Source organism: Desmodus rotundus, chromosome 5, assembly GCF_022682495.2.
Source record: "Desmodus rotundus isolate HL8 chromosome 5, HLdesRot8A.1, whole genome shotgun sequence".
Classification (NCBI taxonomy): Eukaryota; Metazoa; Chordata; class Mammalia; order Chiroptera; family Phyllostomidae; genus Desmodus; species Desmodus rotundus.
The window spans coordinates 154,757,625-154,779,948 of NC_071391.1; the positions used below are offsets into that span (position 1 = coordinate 154,757,625).

The 22,324-nt window shown below is 37.5% G+C and overlaps 1 protein-coding gene across 4 annotated transcripts in view; it reads left to right on the forward strand.

Moving 5' to 3' along the window:
* ATAD2B (ATPase family AAA domain containing 2B) overlaps nucleotides 1-22,324 on the forward strand; it is a 125,933-nt gene that overhangs the window by 91,097 nt on the left and 12,512 nt on the right. For 3 of the 4 annotated variants that reach the window (XR_008426992.1, XM_053925558.2, XM_053925559.1), the window contains exons 20-23: nucleotides 1,582-1,717; nucleotides 3,661-3,857; nucleotides 7,307-7,466; nucleotides 20,129-20,251. Coding sequence is in view for 3 of the 4 variants with exons in the window: in XM_053925558.2 (XP_053781533.1) it covers nucleotides 1,582-1,717; nucleotides 3,661-3,857; nucleotides 7,307-7,466; nucleotides 20,129-20,251 (616 nt within the window). In the remaining variant the exon portion in view is untranslated. The remainder of the gene's footprint in view (nucleotides 1-1,581; nucleotides 1,718-3,660; nucleotides 3,858-7,306; nucleotides 7,467-20,128; nucleotides 20,252-22,324) is intronic. The other variant, XM_053925560.1, reaches the window with a different exon arrangement.

A 22,324-nucleotide genomic window follows, 5' to 3' on the forward strand; every position in this document is an offset into this window, starting at 1 on the left:
AGATTCTTAAGATCTTGACAGCAGGAAATACGCATATTTTCTTCAAGTTTTTAACTGTAGTGTCTAGCCTTATAAGTGGCGCATAATGGGTGTTCAGTGGTAACACCCATTTGCTCACCAGAACTTTTGAAGAAGGGCCAGCAAAGCACAGATCAAAGGGTTGGAGGGAATTGTACATGAAGGTAGTCTACAAAAAAAATATTGGAAGGATACATGGTAAAATTTTATAAATTCTTATTAAAGGATTTGGTTTTGGGTTGTGGTAAATAATTTCCATCCAAATTTTGAATTCCAGTTTTTACTCTTCATTGAATGTTTCTTCTCTATCTTAGAATTTTAGAGCTTGGAAAGGCCTTTAGAGATTATATAATTTAGTCTTCTCTATTTATTAATTTTGTGGCCTTAAACTAATTACTTAAACCACTCCAAGCCCAAGTTTCAGCTTTAAAATGAGGGACTCCTTCATACCTCATTGTTATAAAGATCGATTGATATAATATTTATGAAATTCTTAGTCTTCAATTCAGTAAGTGGGTAGACATAACAAATTGAATAGATTATCCAAAGTTTACCACAATATGTGGCCACATTTGAGCTAAATTCTGATGTCTTGAATTTTAATCCGTTATTTCCATACTGTCATGGTTGGTACTTTTCATATTAGAGATTTCTTCCCTTTTTAATTGCAATTTCCAGTCAGATGTGAGCTGGGGAATGGAATAACAAGCTTTACTCAGTCAGTATATGCTTGTTCATTACTATGTACCAGGTACTGTGGTAAGGCATAGGAAACAGATGTATGAGAAATGGTCTCTCCTCAGGGAGTTTCATGTCTAGAAGTGGAAAACAGACCTATAAAAGCATAAATTAAGTATGCAGACAAATGTGGCTGATGTGAAGAGGATATAAAAGCATACCTTGCTTGCAAAGGGGACACCTGGGGTTAAAATCTTTGTAGAGCAGATGAACAAAGGAAAGATATAGGTAATCACCAGCTGGAAGGAACACACTTAAATTGGCTTGTGAGTTTTGCATGGAAGGTTGTATCATTGTGGAGCATTCTGTGATGAGACCGAAGGTATAATTTATCTGTAGTGATATCAGGCTTCCAGAGGATGCAATGGAAAAGACTTGGTATGGAGTGAGCCCAGGAAGGGAAGTCAGATGGGAGGAAGTACCCAGAAACAGCATACGAGGAGGCAGTGTTGTTGATTGGCATCCTTTCACCTGTCTACCGTAGGTGCTGGGTAATTCCTCTTTAGCTCTTCTGCAGAAAACCCTTTGAGACGGTCGCCATCTGACTATTACAATCAACTGTTCTTTTTGCTATTAGCTTCTGACTCTTGCAGCTATAGTATAATTTATTAATAACTTGGGCAACTGAATCACTCTTCCATTCTTGTTTAGTCCATAAGGTTGAACCTTTCAACACCATAGCCTAGGACTAGGTTGACACTACCACCACGTGAATCTTAAATGAAGATTGAAAATAGTACTGGTTATGGAAGAAATTGTAACTTGGTTTAATATGTAAGTTTTAAATTCTCTCTATATTTGCTGTCTTTGTGTATGTGTTTGTAGGTTAAATGCATCTTCAGAATACAGTATGAGGAGGTCTTGTATATTCAAAGGCCTATAGAAGAAGACAGAAGAAAATTTTTCCAAGAATTGATTCTTAATCAGGCATCAATGGCTCCACCACGAAGGAAACACACTGGTAAAGTTTCTAAAGCCTTTATGAAAAAGGGGGTAGGAGTTGGATTTAAGAAATGCCCGATCTTGGAGTCATTTTTTTTTTAAAGAAACCATTTCTTTGTGAAAGTAAAGACAATTTTTCCGGGTTCTGTTTATCTTTAAATGGGCTCATGTGGAAGTGGCCATTGTGTTCACCTGACTTGAGGAGACTGGGAAGTACAGCCTCATTGTTAAAGCTTTACTTACAGGGGCCTGTTAGTGAAATAGTCTCCTTATCACTTCAGTTCAGATTCGCTTGGTAGATTTCACATTCTGAGATTCAAAAAGTCACACCAGGTGTTGTGCTGATTACTTTGTAGGCTAGGGTAGGTTTGCTGAGCCAAGAGCTGATGAGAGTATTTACCTTTTCTGGTTTATTTTATTTATTGATTAATATTTCAAATATTTATTGATCACTTATATTAGATATCTTATTCTACCTAGGCACTTGGAAATCTATCGTGGCTTTGTTTTAAGCATTAGTGTTTTCTTAGATTTGGGCTCATAGCATTAAGAGAGGCTTCAAAATGTCTGATTTTGATCCCCTGCCTTAAGTAAGGACTGTATTCTAAGTCATTCAAAAGAGTTTCTTCTCATCTTAAGATGAGTAAAAGATAAGATCCCCTTAATATTTCATTTAATATTTTAGCTTCTTCTAGAAAATAGTAATCCTGTTTAATAAAAGAATTCAAGCCTCTTTCCCCTTGTTCTTTGTTTCTTGTAGCTGTTCTTGGAGGATGTTGAGCACATTTCCTATCCATGCCAAGTGTTTGCTTTTCCATATTCGTTGTACTTCTTTGTTTTTCACTGGTTATGTTGTCCAACACGTTCATAATTTTTTGGTCCTTTGGTGGCTTCTTTCCACATTTTCTCAGTGTTTAAAAATGAATACCCATCAAATGCCTATAGTTGTGGGGCTTCCCCCCAACCCCCCCAGAAACCTTGGGAAATTCAGTATGGAACTTACACCTTATGATTATTGGTTGCTGCCTTCTATGTTTCTAAGTAACAGTAATTAAAAGATTTCATTGTGAAAATGGTTCATTTTAATAAGGTATCTTGCATACTTCTAGATATATTTTAGTTTTATAGACCTGGATTTTCTGTGTTAAGGATTAATGTAATTCTTCTCTTTTTGAGTTACATTTTTTATTATAGAGGCTATTTGAAATCAGCAAGAATCCTTAGAATTTTAATCCTGAGCTTCAGTGTGATACCAGAAAAATTTTTTAAGGAATAAGAGAACAGTGATTTAAAAAGTTAATACTTAATCTTTTAAGATTTTTTGTTTTTTTTTTGTGGGGGTAGATAGTGAATACCACACATTTTATATATAATACCTTAGACTCAGTTTTCCATCTTCTCAGTGTCATTGGAAGTTTTTTTTTAGTTTCTACTTTTTCCTTTTTTTTCCGCTCTCAGCAGGTGCCATGTAGTACCCATACTATGTTGTAGTAAGACTTCGAGGATAGGAGACTAAAATCAGAATTGTTTGGGAACAGGAAAGATCATAGAAGTGTTACTTGCCTATTTCACTTTCATGCATATAAGTCAACCCCATTTTGAGAAGCAGTTTTTAAACAAGGTGACTTGAGCAAATCAGTGTACAGTACTTCACCTGAAGATATTTATGTTCGGTTTGAAATATTTTATGTAAGTTATATGTAAATAATATTTCAAAATAAAGTTATCTAAAATCGTATCATTTGCCCTTTAAAGAAATCCTACTGTGAGTTATTTTATAAAGTAAAGCTATTCCCTAACATACTTCTGGTTTCCATTCAAATTTTTCCTTGCTGGATTTGCATGGTTCACCTATATTTGGAATTCTCCTTTTCTTAAAAGAAGACTTTAAGAGAACCAGCAAAGTAATTGAGGCCCTGGCCCTGTTGTGTTGGATTCAACATTTTCTTCAATTTTCTTTAGGTCTTTGTGCTATGGAAGTGCTTCCTCTTGCCCTACCTTCTCCACCTCGTCAGTTATCAGAATCAGAAAAAATTCGGATGGAGGACCAGGAGGAAAATACTTTAAGAGAGTTGCGGTTGTTTCTCAGGGATGTAACCAAGAGGCTGGCCACAGATAAACGCTTTAACATCTTCAGCAAACCGGTGGATATTGAAGAGGTCTTGTTTCAGTAGTGTGCAAACAGTGAAGTTGAACTGGCTAAAAGAAAAAAAATATTGACATCTTTTTTTGGAAGGAAAAAAAGCAAAGGCATGGATGAATAATTACCCCTAGCCTGTAAAATTTTAATCCATGTGATAACTACCGAAGTCATCAGCAAACAACTGGTGACTTTTGGATGAAATTAGTGACCAATTTGTTTTATGTCCTCTTAATTAGTATTGATCTTTGTGATCTCTTTTCAATTTAAGAAGAGGATTAAAAGTTACTTGAGTGAAATGTCTGTACTAGGCTATTTTTATTCCAGGATAAATTCTACTCCCAAAAAATATATTGGCATTGACCAAACAATACCAGTTAATATTGGCATTTCCCAAATTATGTATACTTTATTGAAAGAGGTGGCTAAGAAGCTTGAAATGTGTCTTTCATATTTTAGAAATGCCTGTGACTAAGATGCTACTTGAAGTTAAGCACATCATACATAGCTAAAATTATTTTTCTCCCTAAGGATTTTTTCTGCTCCTGGTGGAAAATTTCTCGCCTTCTATGTGCATTGTTTTGTGTCCTTGTGGGAGTATGGTCTGTGATGCTGAGAAAAGAAATTTTCCATTTGGAATCTATTATAATACTGTAAATCAAATTTTATTTTATCCTGGGATAATAATAGTGTGTGGATGAATACAATATAATCTTTACTGACCTTCTTATAGTTCAGACTCCATGTTTGAACAGTTCTGGTGTTTTAGTTTTAATTTTTCTTCATCTTTTTTAAAATTTGAATTATGAAATGATTCAAAGTTTTCTGTTGCATCCTTGTTGTGAAATCTGTACATTTGGACCTGAGCCAATTCCTTTGGAAACATTACTTCATCCATAACTGGGAAAATGGGCTTAGCATTATGTTTCTCCCTGCAACTTTCCCCCACAAGTTTGAAAATACCTATTTCTCCCTCTCTTTTTATTTTTGGAATAAAGGGACTGTCTATATTTTATCCATATATTTACAATAACATAGTTTTATCCATTTAATCCTTATTATTATTCTTATGTTACAGCTCAGGAAACTGAGGCACTTTGGCAAGTGATATAGCCAAGACTAAAAAGTTTCTAAAAATTTAAAGCCCACATTCTTTGTAGGACCTTTTAGCTACTTTTTCCCACTGGAATGACATGACTTGTTGAACTTGCTTTTGTAACTAATGCATACCATCTTATATTTGTGGAGCAGTTTTTTCTTCCTAGGGTTTTCAGATAATCTTAAAACTATCAGCCCACTTTGCATATTATTTTATTATTATTATTTTTAAAAGATTTTATTTATTTATTTTTAGAGAGAGGGGAAGGGAGGGAAGAAGAAAGGGAGAGATACATCCATGCGTGGTTGCCTCCTACATGTCCCCTATGGAGGACCTGGCCTGAAACCCGGGCATGTGCCCCGATAGGGAATCGAACTGGTGACCCTTTGGTTTGCGGGCCCACACTCAAGCCACTGAGCTACACCAGCTGGGCTAAAGATTGTTTTAAGTGTTAATTTTTATTTCAAATTTGGTATGAGACTTTGACATTTAATTGGTAAAGGATTGCCCCCAAATTAGCTTCCCATGCTGGGAGGAAACAGTTTGCCTTTGCCAGAGAAAACTCTTTTTCTTTCTAACCAGAAGAGATTGTCCGATTTCAAATGCCATCTGTGATAAAGATTATGTAAGTGGTGGTACAACAGTGGAAGGGGATATAAAATGTTAGTCAAATAAAACTTCTATTTAAGGGCTATATTTTCTCTAGTTTCCTCTTTTGTTCTTTCTTCTCAGGCTCATTCTACTTCTCATTCTTTGTCTGCTTTTAAAGCTAAAAACAGAGGTCTCTGGGAAGGATAGAGAGGGGAAAACAGGATAGTATTTAGATAACCTAAAACACAAAAATTTCCATTCAAACAATGAAATGTGAGGTGTTTAAAACTTTTTGCAATCCCAAAGGAGGCTGCAGAGAACACAAAAGTTTAGAAAATAAATGTTGAATTTAAAATTAAGCATAGGTAGTAATGTGAATTATTGTAGTGCTTTATGGTTTATAAAATATTTTCCACATGTACACAAGACATGCCAAGTGTCAGAGCCAAGAATCCAACTGATACCTTCTGAACCATTGCTTGATCAACATAGCTTTACTACCTCCCATATGAGAGTAGGTGGCTTTTCAGCTCATAGAGGGTGAGAAATAAATTAAAACATGCACACACACCTACTAAAAAAACATATATAAAATATGTGTATGTGCATATATACTGATATAAACATGTATGCACATAAATGCACATTTATATATGTAAGTTTTTAAAAATCAAAGCTTCAGTGCCATCTGCAATAGAGAAAACTGTGGTGAGCTGTATCTCAGAGCAGAAATCACTCTCTCCCCAGAGTGTGGTCCTGGACTAAGGAGACATTTCTTAGACTGCTTTTGTAACCCGATTACTTGAGATTTGCATTGGGAAAGGCAATAGATATTTAAGTTGCTATAGCTTTTTTTTTTTAATAAAGATTTTGTTTATTTTTTTAGAGAGAGGGGAAGGGAGGGAGAAAAAGAGGGAGAAAAATATCTACGTGTGAGACAAACATCAATTGGTTGCCTGTCGCGTGCCCCCATCTGGAGACCTGGCCCGCCACTCAGGCCAGGCATGCACCCTTTTGTTTCACAGGCTGGTGCTCAACCCACTAAGCCACACCAGCCAGGGTCAAGTGATATAAAACATATAATTTATTGGGCACATCATGACCTCATATCTTCTATTTTGGGTTATCTACCAGGAAATCCACACATAGAGCAAAATGTATATTTTTGCTTTTTTTTTTTTTTTAATATTTAGGGACAAGTCCAGCAATTTTTTTTTAACTAACTAAGTCATGAAAGCAATATTTGTTTTTGTTATATAATTGAGTCAAAATGTTTGTAATGACTCCAAAGGAGCAAAAAACACTTTCCATGAAATGATTCACTCTAAACTGAAAAGAATTTATGTTTTTGTTTAAAGATTTTAAGGAGATTTACCAGAGAACTGGTTTTACTGTGAAAAAAACCACATTATTTCATTTTATTTTCCCTTAAAAAGGTTTTGAGGTAATATTTATTGATACTTATTAGTGCTTTTACCCATGAGTTCTCAGGTGTGTCGAAAGGATTTAAAAAAAGCTGACACAATTGGTTTCATATTGCAAGATGAGAACATTTCAAAGTTGATTTAGATATGATTTGAAACTGAAGCTTTTCATGGAAAATATGATATAGTACCTTTAGTAGCATAAGTTGCTCTATAATTTTATCCTTACCAAGTTATGTCTTAGATATGTAGACCTAATTTTTAAATAACTACATGGTTTTCTTCTGTGTTTTTATTAGTAGATATATGAAATGCTGTAAGTAGTTTTCATTTAAAATATCCTGTTTCTTTTAGGTTTCAGATTATCTTGAAGTAATCAAGGAACCGATGGATTTATCAACAGTAATAACTAAAATTGATAAGCATAATTACCTGACTGCTAAGGATTTCCTGAAAGATATTGACCTCATCTGTAGCAACGCTTTAGAGTACAATCCAGATAAGGACCCAGGAGGTAAGGACACATTGGCCAGGGGTCACTTTGGTGATTGAGAAGGTAAAGTTTAAATACTTACTGAAGCATGCCCATTTTTCAGATAGATTATTAATTTTAATGACATATTATATTTAGTTCCTCTTAATGAGGAACTAATTTACTTAAATTGTTAATTTATTAAATTAAATAATGTACCTAAATTAGAGGATTTTATTATATTCAGGGTTTAGTTTCTCCATTTGCCTTTTACTTTTTATACTGATATTTCTATTTTGTATAGGTAAGATGGAAAACTGACTCACTGAGAATTTAATTAAAAATTTATTATTGAACTAGTATTACCAGTGCTGATAAACACTGGGAATTTTGAATTTGAGGGAACTCATTATAGGCTAAATTTACATATCAAACTACCCCTTTAGGTAGATATTATCAGTTCTATAGAATGTGGGTATTTTTATGCAGTTTTATTATTTTACTCCAAGTCCCACCCTGTACTCAAGTTTTTAGTCCCAACACTTTCATTGTCCTTCAAGGGAAGACTCCCAGGAACACATCTGTAGTTAACCGAGATGAATGTATTGATTCATTGTAACAAGGGAAAATATATATCATGGTGAACCTTATAGCATTTACACTTGTGTTAAGCGATTTGGGGGAGGAATTAAAGAAGGGCCTTGCAGTGGATTGGATACTTTTAGGAAGTGGGGGTAATTTTGTGACTTGGTATTTTAAGAATCTGGAAGGGAAGAAGAATGGAGCAAGGCTAAAGCTATGATGGGTAAAGAAGCACCAGTCATTAATATTATCCAGGATAGGACTTTATTTGGTAATTTTGGGGGTTAGGACAACATTCACGCTTTTGTGTATGGTTTAGACATCATCTTGGGGTGGTCTTGTTTTTATCTTGATCCATTTTCTGATGTTGGTATTTTGTAAATTTGTTGATATTTAACATGAGTAGACCAAAGCCTAGCTAATAGTGCCAGGCCAGCTCCCATTTGACAAGGGCCAATGTTCTTTTTTTTTGTTCTACTAAGAATTCTATTTCTTTAATAAGTGATATACAAGTAAAATGCTTTTTATTTTTTGAAAGTTCTGTTATGTTTCAGTTATCTAAAGATATTTAGAGTACAGTTTGTGCTGTACATGGGTATTTATGGGCAGTGGTTCTCAACTCAGGCCACATGCTGGAATGACCTGGATTTCTCATTTCTACACAAAATTAGGTGGTTTTTTGTGTAAATTTAGACTATAATAAATCCTAATTCCAAGAGGCAGAATGAAATTTTACATAGCTGCATTTGGTATCTAACAGTTCTTAAGCTTTCTATTGTTTGTTTAGTTTCTTTTTGACTTTACAAAGAAGAAAATTAAAGTTACCTAGAATTTCATTACCTAGTGTTCTCCCTCTCCCCTTCCTTCCCTCTCTTTTTCTTATAATATGGGACTCACATATTATATATGGAATACATATATGTATAATATATATTTGTACTAAAATAAAAAATAATTTTGTGAACTTTGTCATTCATATAATATTTGGTTAAAAGTTTATGAATTTTATATATTTCTACCACACTATTTAAATCATACAGAGGTGCTATAATAGTAAATACCCTATTTTTTAAAATTATATTTTATTGATTATGCTATTACAGTTGTCCTGATTTTTTCCCCTTTGTCCCCCTCCACCCAGCACCCTCGACTCCCTCAGGTAGTCCCCACACCTTGTTCATGTCCATGGGTCATGCGTATAAATTTTCTGGCTACTCTGTTTTCTGTACTGTAACTTACATCTCCATGGCTATTCTATTCTGTAACTACCTATTTGTATTTCTTAATCCCCTCACCTCTCCACCCATTCTCCCTCACCTCCCTCCCATCTGGCAACCATCAAAATGCTCTCCATATCCATTGTTCTGTCTCTCTTCTTCTTGTTTGTTTAGTTTGTGTTTTAGATTCAATTGTTGGTAGATCTGTATTTATTGCCATTTTATTGTTCATAGTTTTGATCTTTTTCTTAAATAAGAAAAATTTCTTATTTAACATAAGAATGTTAAATAAGTCTCTTTAACATTTCTTATAATAATGGTTTGGTGATGATGAGCTCCTTTAGTTTTTTCTTGTCTGGGAAGCTCTTTATCTGCCCTTTGATTCTAGCAGATAGCTTCGTTGGGTAGAACAATCTTGGCTATAGGTCCCTGCTTTTTATGATGTTGTATATTTCTTGCCAATCCCTTCTATCCTGCAAAGTTTCTTTTGAGAAATCAACTGACAGTCTTATGGGAACTCCTTTGTAGGTAATTGTCTGCTTTTCTCTCGCTGCTTTCAAGATTCTCTCTTTGTCTTTAACTTTGGCATTTTAATGATGGTATGTCTTGGAGTGGGCCTCTTTGCATCCATCATAATTGGGACTCTCTGTGCTTCCTGGACTTGCATGTCTATTCCCTTCACCAAATTAGGGAAGTTTTCTTCCATTATTTTTTCAAACAGATATCCAATTTCTTGCTTTTTCTCCTGGCACCCCTATGATATGAATGTTGGATCTCTTGAAGTTGTCCCAGAGGCTGTTTATACTATCCTCATTTTTAGGGGTTCTTTTTTCTTCTTGTTTTTCTGATTGGTTGTTTTTTGCTTCCTTATGTTCCAAGTCATTGATTTGATTCTCAGCTTCATCCACTCTACTGTTGTTTCCCTGTAAATTGTTCTTTATTTCAATTAGTGAATCCTTCATTTCTTACTGGATCTTTTTGATGCTGTTGAGGTCCTCAGTAAATTCCTTGAGCATCCTTATAACCAGAGTTTAGAACTCAGCATCTGAAAGATTGCTTATCTCTATTTTGTTTAGCTCTTTTCCTGGAGTTTTGATCTGTTTTTTCATTTGGGCCATGTTTCTTTGTCTCCTTGTTTTGGCAGCCTCCCTGTGTTTGTTTCTATGTATTAGGTAGAGCTGATAAGACTGCCTGTTGTGGTACTGTGGCCTAATGAAGTAGGTGTCCTGTAGGGTACAGTGGCACAGCCTTCCCTATCACCTACACTGGGTACTCTAGGTGTGCCCTTTGTGAGGGATGAGTACACCCTCCTCTTGTAGTTGAACATTGGTTGCTGTGGGAAGATCAATGGGAGGGATTTACCAGGCCAGTCAACTGTAAGGATTGGCTGTGACTACTTACCATCAACTTCTGCTGCTCTCTGTGGAGAATAAGCTGTGGAGGGGCAGGTTGGTGATGCTCTTATGTGCTCCGTAGCTGTCCACTGGGTATGCTGGCCCTGGGGTTTCCCTGGTGGTGCAGGCCAAGGTCAGCCGCCGTTTGTGTTTTGCCTGGGCCCACTCTGCCTGAGCTATAAAGCAGTCTTAGGTGGCTGCTACGTGTGCTGGGCTTGGAGACCCCTAGGTGAAACCAAGCTGTGAATCTAGGTTGGCTACTGCTAGTTCCAGGCCTGGGGCTCAGTGAGGCTGGCTGTTGCTTGTTTGAGAGGATTTAGGAAGTTTTGAAGCATGAGCCAAGACCAGCCATTTATATGGAAAAGCAGCTTTGGTGGGGCCATAAATTGGGTGGGGGTGGAATCTTTAGGGATCTCCAAGGTGGTTCAAACAGTGTTAGCCTTGTTGATGGAATCTCAGATATGGCACCTGCCTGTTGGCTCTGTGGTTCTGTGTGGGGAGGGTTTAGAAAAGGACAATGGCCTTTGTCTGCCTTTCTGCCTGGGGGAAAGCTATCTCCCAGCTCCTGCCTTGATGCCAAACACTTCCATTTCTCTCTATTTGCCACTGGTCTTTCAACCTGCTACCCTGGTGCTGGAGCTCAGAGAGAGTGAGTGTGAGTAGGTGAGTCTGTGTGTGGGTTCTTTAAGAGGAACTGCTTGGGGCTCCAGAATTTTCTTCTACTGACTCCATACTTAGTGCTTTTTGCAGCTAGAAGTTGTGTGGACTTATCTTCCTGGCACTGAACCCTGGGCCAGGGGGTGTGGTGTGACGCTGGAACTCCTGGTTCCCAAGATAACCCTTCCGAATTTTACCCACCACATGCGGATGTGGGGTCAACTGATTTTGCATCTGAGCCCTTCTACCAGTTTGGATGGATGTGGTTTCTTTAATTCCATAGCTGTCAGACTTCCATTCAGCTAGATTTCTGACTGTTCTGAGTGATGGTTGTTCTGTTCTGTGTTTTAATTGTAATTTTGATGTGGCTGTGTGAAGTCATGTCTGTCTATACCGCCATTTTGCCTGGAAGTCCCATTAATACCCTATTGTTGGACATACTAGAAGTTTTTAGATTTTTTCCTCTTATTATAACATTAATAGATATTTTTGTAATATAATTTTTAAAAGATTTTATTTTATTTATTTTTAGAGGGGAAGAGAGAAAGAGAGGGAGAGAAAACATCAATGTGTGGTTACCTCTCGTGCACCACAACTCAGGCGTGTGCCCTAACTGAGAATTGAACCAGCAACCCCTTGGTTTTCGGGCTGTGCACACCAGCCAGGGCTTATAATATAATTTTTATGCATATCCTTAATTATTTCCTTAGAATAAATTTCTTAAAGTCAAACTTTTGGATCAGAAAAAAATATTTTTAAGTCTTTTAATCTATATTCTTAAAATTTTCTCACAATTTTTTCCTCTTCTACCAGCAGTATCCTGGCAACTGGTAGACAGTATAGCAGTTTTATGTGAGGGAGAGAATCGCTTTCTTCATTATAGATGGCATCCTGCAATGGGCCACTGTTTGGGTAGTGAAGAATGGGCTGATGTCAGTCTCACTGGATTCCCTTGGTAGGGTCCTCGGTGAGGGGACCACCTGCATAATTGCTGTGTAGTGGCCTTGAGCAGCGTGTAAGAGCACAGGAGTGCCTGCACCCTCATCCCGTCAGTTTTTAAGGTCACAGAGGTTGCTGAAACTGTGTAGCAGGTAATGAGAACTTGGGCTTCGGATTTACACCTAGGCTTTAATCCCAGTTCTATTTCCTAGTTGTTTAACTTGATCAAGTCAAGTTAAATCCTCTAAATCTTAGTTTCCTTATTTGCAAAATAGGGATAATTATAGTACTCTATTCATTGGGGTGGTTGTAAGGATTAAATGAGAAAATATATTAGGTTAAACTTTATGAAATCACCATTTTCATGTAGTTCAACCTAAGTATGTTAAGCCCTTAGCATAGTGCCTGGGATGTGGGGTTTCATAAAGGTTAGTTCACATTTTTATCTTTGTTAGTATCATTATTATTTAAATTGGACTTCAGTTTTTATAAATTAGTGTCTTAGTGGGCACTGCATACTTGCTTTAGAATGACCCTTTATACTTTGTGTTTATTCTATTCCCTGAACTACATTTAAAATTCAGTCCTATTTTGGAACAAATCTTGGGACTGATAGTGAAAAATGAATTTGAGTGGTTAGAGAAAACCAGTTGAGATGAATCCAGCTATTTTCCCCTATGTAACTTAATTATAACCACATTGAAGTAATATTGCTTTTAAGAAAAAAGCAATGGTTTCTGGTGCATGATAATCTTTTACTACAGAAGACAGTTGTAGAATCAAAGAATATGGCTCTATCTCACAGTTAGAGTTGACATGTTATACTTGTAACTTTACTCATCCACTGTTTTAGATGCAGAAATTCAAAAAGCATGATTTCAGTTCTGTTCAGATTATTTCATATCTTTAGCCAAAAGGCCTTTTTTTTTTTTTTTTTCATAGTAACAGAACCACTTGTTATGTGTTAGAAAAACAACCTCAGGGTCTGTTTTGTAGCAAGTGGAAATTACATGAATATTGTATTACTTTTACAAGCTCCCTTGAGTATTTGAAAGCTTACAGTGTTCTGTTTTGCCAAATACTTGGCCATTTGGGGAAAAAAACCCACCTAGGATATACAGAGAAGACAAAAGCCAGCATTTTGAGAGCTATGCATGTTGTCATGTGTTCACCCAGGTTTTCTCCCTTGAGGATGATGTGGACAGAAATGAAATATGTTAGCCAGAGAATTTTAATTTGTAGGTTCTAAGAGTGATCAGTATCAGGTATTTGAATATATTGTTACCTTATAGATATGTGATATATGATGTTTAACTTTCTCATACTTTGTCTTGTAGTGCAGGGGTCCCCAACCCCCGGGCTGATGGCCGGGGACTACTAGGAACCAGGCTGCACAGCAGGAGGTCGGTGGCGGGCGAGTGAGCAAACCTTCACTCACATTACCACCTGAGCTCTGCCTCCTGTCCCCGCCCTTGCTCCTGGTCCTTGGAAAAATTGTCTTCCACAGAACCAGTCCGTGGTGCTATAAAGGTTGGGGACCACTGTTGTAGTGCATCCCTTCTCTAGCCCTCAAGCACATATCATTATTTAACTAATTTCACTGAAATTTTAGCCCTAATCTTGCAGTCTTTTAAAAATCTTCTATTTTGTACCCGTTACTTAGGAATAAAGCTCACCAATTCACCCTAGCTTTTGGAGCCCTCTGGGGCTATGCTTCAGCTGTACTCATTTATATTTTCTTTAGTATTTGTGAGTACCATGTACTAGTTATTGAGCTGGGTGCTTGCAATATAAAGGTAAATGTGACAGTCCTTGTCTCTTGAGGTAGAGATATTCGTATCACTAACACATATTGAATAATTACTATGTGGCAGACATTATGCTGTGTTATGGTATTAGTTTGCTAGGGCTTCCATAACAAAATGTCACAGGTGGTTAAACAACAGATATTTATTTTCTCTTAGTTCTAGAGGCTAATGGTCCCAAGTCAAGGTGTTGGAAGGTTTGATTCTGCCTGAGGCCTTTCTTCTTGGTGTGCAGATGGCTCTCTTCTTGCCGTGTTCTCGCATGGTCTTTTCTCTGTATGCATGCACACCCTTGGTGTATCCAGATTTCTTCCTTTTATAAGGACACAAATCAAATTGGATTGTGGCCTATTCATATGATGTTATTTTACCTTAATTACCTCTTTAAAGGTTCTATTCTAAATACAGTCACATTTTGAGGTACTGGGGATTAGAGCTTCAATATACAAAATTTTTGAGGGAGGGGGTGGACAACAATTTAGCCTGTAACAGTTATACACATACACACACTCACACACACAGCACTGCGCCTGCTGTTAAAAACTCACTGTTTATAGTAATGGCAAATATCTGATTATTAATAATTATAATAGCAAGATTATTAAGGTGTAGAGATAGCATTGAGGTGGCAGCAGATGATTGTAATCTGGTTTCACATGGTCTGTATTAGAAATACGTACACAGTGTAAGTGGAGCACAGAGATAAAGGTGCTGCCTGGAGATGAATGAGATCAGGAAGGGCACTTATCCTAGGCCGAGAGAGGAAGTGTGTAACTGGTGCACAAAGGCATAAAAGAGGCAATATGGCTGGAGAATAGAACCTGTGAAGGGGTGGTGGGAAATTCATCCACTTCCCTATCAACTTGAAAACATAGCTACTTTTAAAGATGTTCACTGTAGACTCTTATTTGTAGTGACTAAAACTTGAAGTAACTTAAAACATTCAATAGTAGAGAACTTCCAGCCAAGACGGAGGCATAGATAGACATGCTTCACCTCCTCACACAACCATAAGAAGGATCACAGCTAAAAAAACAACCAGACAGTCTGACAACCAAGGATTTAAACAAGAAATATTCTTGCAGATGGGTAGGGAGTTAGAGACGGGGAGCCAGAGCAGAGAGGATGCGGTGTGGTGGTGGTGAGGCAGTGGCAGCAAGGTGGTGGCACTGGCTAGTGGAACAGGTGGTCCCACATTCATGTGTGGCAGATAAAAACTGGGAGGGACACCTGGGCAGCAAACGATCCTAGCCCCAGGCTAGATTGCACAGCCCAGGGTTCCAGCACTGGGAAAATAAAGCCTTCTCACTCCTGGCTGTAAAAACCAGTGGGGATTGGAGCAGCTGAAGAAATTGCCAGTCTTTCGAAGTCCATTTAAAGGATCCTCACAGTCTTAGAACATATGCAAACCCATGCACTCTGGGATTCAGCACCAGGGCAGCAGCTAGAAGGGCATCAGTTGCACACGGGAAGTGGGGGAAGTGACTGGAAAGTCAGTCGAGAGCTGAGCAAGCAGCATTGTTCCTCTCCAACCCCTCCCCCACATACAGCGTCACAAAGTGGGTGAAGTGGTTTACCTCACCCTGGTGAATACCTAAGGCTCTGCCCCTTATGATGTAGCAGATACACCAAGACAGGGAATCAAAACAGCTCTATTTAATACACAGAAACAGACACAGGGAGGCTGCCAAATTGAGGAGACAAAGAAATATGGCCCAAATGAAAGAACAGATCAAAACTCCAGAAAAAGAACTAAGCGAAATGGAGATAGCCAACCTATCAGATGTAGAATCCAAAACACTGGTGATAAGGATGCTCAGAGAACTCACTGAGTACTGCAAACACATGAGGGAAGAAATGAAGCCTACACTAAGAAAAATCCACAGGAAACCAACAGTGAAGGGAAGAAAGCTGGGGTTAAAATCAAGGATTTGGAACATAAGGAAGAAATAAACAGTCAATCAGTACAAAATGAAGAAACAAGAATTCAAAAAAAACAAACGAACCGAGAAGAGAGTAAGAAGACCCTGGCACATTACCAAACATGCCAACATCGGAATCATATGGTGCCAGAAGGAGAAGAGAAAGAGCAAGAAATTGAAAACTTATTTAAAAAATAATGAAAGAAAACTTCCCTAATTTGGCAAAGGAAATAGACATACAAGTCAAGGAAGCACAGAGAGTCCCAAACAAGTTGGACCAAAGAGGGTCACACCAAGATACATCATAATTAAATACCAAAAGTTAAAGAGAGAATCTTAGAAGCAGCATGAGAAAAGAAGAGAGTTACCTACAAAGGAGTTCCCATAAAACTATCAGCCGATTTCTCAAAAGAAACTTCGCAGGCATGAAGGGACTGGCAAAAAGTATTCAAAGTGATGAAAAGCAAGGACCTATAACCAAGATTACTCTATTCAGCAAAACTATCATTTAGAATGGAAGGGCAGATAAAGAGCTTCCCAGACAAGAAAAAACTAAAGGAGTTCATCATCACCAAGCCATTATTTTAAGAAATGTTAAAGGGACTTATTTAAGAAAAAGAAGAAGATCAAAACTATCAATAGTAAAATGACAACAAACTTACAACTATTCACAACTGAATCTAAAAAAAACAAAAACAAACTAAGCAAATAACTAGAACAGGAACAGAATCATAGAAATGGAGATCACATGGAAGCTTATCAGTGGGAAGGTAGAAGGAAGAGAATGGGGGAAAAGGTATAGGAATTAAGAAGCATAAATGGTAGGTACAAAATAGACAAAGGGAGGTTAAGAATAGTATCGGAAATGGAGAAGCCAAAGAACTTACATGTATGACCCATGGACATGAACTAAGAGGGGGACAGTGCTGGAGGAAAGGAGGTACTGGGTGGAGGGGGCAAAGGGAAAAAATTGGGACAACTCTAATAGCATAATCAATAAAATGTACTTTAAAAAAAACAGTAGAGGAACAGGCCTGAAAATAAAGGTATATCCTACTTTGGATTGTTACATAGTCATTAAAGTTTGGTTTTCAAAGAATAAAGAAAAGGAAAATAAGAAAATGTGTGAAAAAACAATTTTGAAGACATTAGATATCAGGAAACAAAGGAAACTCATTACCAAAAGATGAGAAACTAACAAATTGAGCACTATAGTTACCTGGAAAGTTCCCAGAGTGTGGTATGGGAAAGAAGAACCCAGGTGGAGCCTGGAATTCACCCTTAATAAGAAAGAGAGAGCTGGGAATATAAGGAGGCCAAAGTGCTAGCGATTTCAAGACAGAGTACCAGAAGGAAGAGAGTTGTGTAGAGAGAGCACTCTGGAGATGTGCAGGAGGCCCTCCTCCGAGCATCAGTTGAACACTGATCAGTGTACACTTGTGAGGAAACTAGCCAAGACCCGAGAAAGAGAGGGGATATTTGAAGCTCACCAGGGCTAGTGATAGTGCAGCAAATAGTTAGACCTAATGAACCAACAAGGAGATCAGATGGAATCATTAAAAAACACACCATCTAAAACAAGCAAGAGAAAGATGAAAGATGAGGATGAAAAACAAGTGAGAGGCCCTGGCTGGTGTGGCTCAGTGGTTGAGTGTCAGTCAGCCTGCGAAACAGGAGGTCACTGGTTCGATTCCTGGTCAGGGCACATGCCTAGGTTGCAGGCCAGTCCCCAAATGGGGGCATGTGATCAATGTTTCTCTCCCTCTCTTTCTCCCTTCCTTCCTCTCCCTCAAAATAAATAAATAAAATCTTTAAAAGAAAAACAAGTGAGAGAAAGATGAAAAGGAACCAGATTGATAATCACATAAATCATATTAAAAGTAAATGATCTAGGCAGATCCAAGATGGTGGCAGAGTAGATGGAAGCTGCACTCACTTCCTCCCGGGACCAAACTGGAATTACACCTAAAATATAGAACAATCAATCTGGATAACCAACTGAGGAGTAGCTGAAGAGAAGTCTTATAACCACGGATTTACAGAAAGCTGGTATGGTTATATAAATACCAATGTAGATTTCATACCAATGTAGATTTCATACCAAAGGATATCACCAAAGGGATTAAGAGGGTTATTTCATTACCATGAAGTAGGCATAACAGTTCCAAATATTTATGCCTCTGTTAACAGAGCTTCAAAATTCAGTAAGCAAAAAGTAATAGAACTGCAAGGAAATAGAGAGAGATATACAGGGTCCAGCACAAAGAATCCCCCGTTTTTATTACAAAATCTTTTATCACAATTCATAAGCATGTAATTCTGTAATATAACAATTTCACACTCAAGCACACCAGATGACATTTTAGGTGAAATGTCCAAATTAAAACTATAAATTATTACACCCATATTATTACCCTACCAACCACACTCAAGCAGGGGTTACTTCTGCTGGACCCTGAGTAATTAAACTCGAAGATCTTTTGAAGATGTTCATTGAAGTCATCACTTCCCTGCTTGGACAGATCTTTTCAATGACTTCATTGCTCTTAGGATAAAATCTAAAATAAAAGCCTTTAACTATGGTCAAATTTCTATTTGCCTGTTACTGTGCTCTAAGCACATGGGCTGCCTTTCATTTTCCTGAAATCTCTGATCTTTTAACTCCGGAACTTGCACATATTATTTAATGAACCTGCACTGGTTTTTCTCTACTCTTTCCATGGCTACTTCAAGTCTCAGGTTTCGGAGAGGCTTTTCCTGACCTGCCCAGTCTCAATTGGCACCCACACCAGTACCCTGTAGGTTTTCATTGTAGCTGTTCAGGGGTTTTGGGGTGGGGGATAGAGATGGTGTTTATATGTTTGTCTGAGAGATTATATGGTTAATACCTCTGTCCTGTACTAGTCCAAAAAGTGCCTTGAAAGTGGAGATGTGTCTGTTTTGTTCACCACTGTGTAGCCATCACTTGACTCAGTTTCTGGTACAGTTGACAATATTTATTGAATGAATGTTCAGAGAAAATGTTTTAGAAGGAAATACAGCAGTGGTTGCCTTTTGAGTACTGCGTGTTTGTTTTTGTTAGGTTTCCACATGAACTATGAATTTCTAATAAGAAAATTATAAATAAAATGTCTTTGTGTTTATACTTGGTGTCTTTACTAGAGATGAAAAAGCAGATGTTATTTTAAGACTTTGGGTTCTAGTTTTTGATAGTTACAAAATAAGAGCATTTGATACATTTACTTGGATTTTACATCTCAGCTGCACAGCTCTAGGGGGCACTGTTTACATTCTCTTGTTTATGAATGAGGACTTCTGGCTTAGTGGAGAACAGAGACACTTCTTTCAGTACCACTGTTAGGTATAGTTTACCTAGAAGGGAGCGTATACTTCTCTCCTGGATCTACCTACAATTTTTATACCAACTTGCATTCTTTAGTTAGAGTATCTTGCTATATTTGTCTGTTTCTGCTATGGTTTTTAAAGGTCATCCTTGCTTAGGATATATTATATTCTTCAGCATAGTTTTGACCAGTTTTCACTTACGAAGAAAATTATGTAAGAATTTCTGAATTGTCAGTATCCATTTTTGAGAACTCTAATGTTGGGCACATGGTGAATATCCTAAATCTTTTTTTTAAGATTTTATTTATTTATTTTTAGAAACAGGAAGGGAAGGAGAAAGAGGAGAGAAACATTGATGTATAAGAGAAATATCGATTGGTTGCCTCTCTCATGCCCCCAACTGGGGCCTTGCCTGCAGCCCAGGCATGTGCCCTGATCAGGAATCGATCCAGGGGCCTTTTGGTTTGTGGGACGACACCCAACCAACCCACTGAGCCACACCAGTCAGGGCTGTCCTAAATCTTTTAAAAATTTTTATTGAAATGCATACATTTTTGTTTTCAAAAATGTAAAATAAAAAGTCTTGTATCTTTGAGGTAATGATCTATTAAATAGACTTAGTACTTTGAAGTTCTAAAAGTATAGTTTCCAGAAAGAAATGGACTTGATTGTGTAGCTTATTGTATTTATTTTTACTCATTAAATAAGTGAACTTCTCACCTAGAAATGCTTTTTACAATTTTATTTAAATGTTTGTATTCTTTTACTTCTCTTTTTAAGATGTCCCTTGTTAATGTTATTTGATTTGTATGTATAATAAATGAATACCAACTTTTTCAACAGATAAAATAATTAGGCACAGGGCTTGCACCCTGAAGGACACTGCGCATGCCATCATCGCAGCTGAACTGGATCCAGAATTTAATAAACTCTGTGAAGAAATTAAGGAAGCAAGAATAAAAAGAGGTAAGTTGTAGAAGTGAACTGCTTGCTAATGACCAAGAGTCGCTGAATGTCATTGAATAGTGTGTCTTTAGGGTTCCTGGTATTGGGAAAACAATGAATTTTGAGGCACAGCCTTTACTTAATTTCTGATACTAGTATATGTCATATAAATTCTCAAAGATACTTAAAAACTTTACTTCCTGGGAAAGTTTTAGTGCAGTGGTGTAAATTGCTAAAGTAAAGTGTTTCTTACTGAAATTTCTTTTGCAGGAATTATCTTTGTTAATTATTGATTCTCTTCTTTTAAAGGATTTAGATAGGCTTTCATATCTGAAGAGGGTTTATTTTTTATGAGTTTACACCCAATACTGGTACTTTTTAAAAGTTTTTAGGAATACTGGTTGGTTTGTTTTTTTCCCCTATTGAACTTTATGGACAATTTTCTTAATATAAACACAATTAGCAAATGTGGTTTTTCATTCACTGAAACATCTTGTCCTTGAGGAAGTCACACTTTGTTTGGAGAGGGAGTGGAATGTAAAACCAATCAAGTACAGTGTGGTGTATGTACTGGCTGAAGTGTGTTTATAGCACAGGGGAGAGACCTCCTGGTGGGGACTCAGCAATCTGATCAGGTTTGGGGAGAGAAGGAGCTGTCTCTAGTGGAGCAGAGGAAGGTAGCAGGGACAAAGAAGGAGGAGGTATTTGTAAGCACAGCAAACAGTAGTGTGTATAAAGTCACAGAGAAGTGAAATCATGTGGTACATTAGAAGAACTGCTAACTGTTTGTTATTGCTAAAGATGTACCAAATGGTGAGAACTAGAGCTCCAGAGGTGAGCTGGGTCCAGGATACTGAAATTATAAAGAAGCTTTCCTACTGCTTTCTTAGAGAGGCCTTTCCTGGCCACCTAATCTCTTTAGGCTCGGTTCATCATAATCACTTGGCACTTTGTTGTTGCTTTTGTTGTCTTTCCTTTCCTCATCTAGTGCTGTGAATGCCTTGTCCATAGCTCTACTGCAGCCCCTAGAACTGTGTCTCGTATGCAGCAGGGTTTCTATGAATGCTTGAATGAATTGATGCCATTGTCTCATAGGCCAGCGTTTATCAAAATGGTGTGCCTGTTGCCCACATCAGCTTAGACCTAGTGATTCTCTGAGAGGTGTAAGGCTGAGAACTGTGCACTTAAACTATTCAAAAGGTTTTTGTGTACGTTAAAGTTTAAGAACCATTGCCAGAGTTGGTAGAAGTCATTGAAGTATTTTAAGCAGTGGAACAAATTGGTAAATTGCTTTGGCAGCAGGAAATAGCAAGGTCCCACGGTGAAGGGTAGGAAGATGGGAGACCAGTTAAAAACTGTTGGATCCAGTTTAGAAACAGTTTGGCAGTTGTAAAAAGTTAAAAATAACATTGACCGTATGACCCAGTGATTCTACTCATAGGAATCTACTGAAGAGAAATGAAAAACATATGCCCATATAAAAACATATACTTGAGTGTTTGTAACAGCGTTATTCACAACTAAAACCTAGAAACAACACCAGTGTCTGTCAGCTGGTGAATGGTAAGCAAAACAGGGTGTGTCATTCGATGGCATGCCACTCAGCCATAAGAGGGAACAGTCGTGATACAGGTTCCGACAAAGATGAGCTTTGGAAACATCCGCTAAGTGCAAGAATCCAGTCAGAAAAGACCGTGTAGGTACGATTCCATTTACATGGAATGCTCACAAAAGGCGAGCCCGCTGAGACACACAGTGGGTTGGTGGTTCCTGGGGCGAGTTGCGTAAAAGTGGGTTGCTGTGGTGATTGCACAGCATAGAAAATTCACTAAAAATCCTGTAAGTGTATGCTTAAAAAAGAGTGATTTTATGTTATGTAAATTGTACTTTACTAATGCTGTTGGGAGAAAAAGCTGTTGGAGTAGTTCAGAATTTTAATTAGTGAAATGGGGATGAAGATAGAATTGATGTAAGAGATGTGGCTGCAGGGTGAAGGGCATTGTGAAGGGAAGGAGGAGTTACTGGTTCAGTAACTTAGTAGATGCTAATACCAATACAAGGAGGAACAGGTATTTTCTGGGGAGAGATCATTTG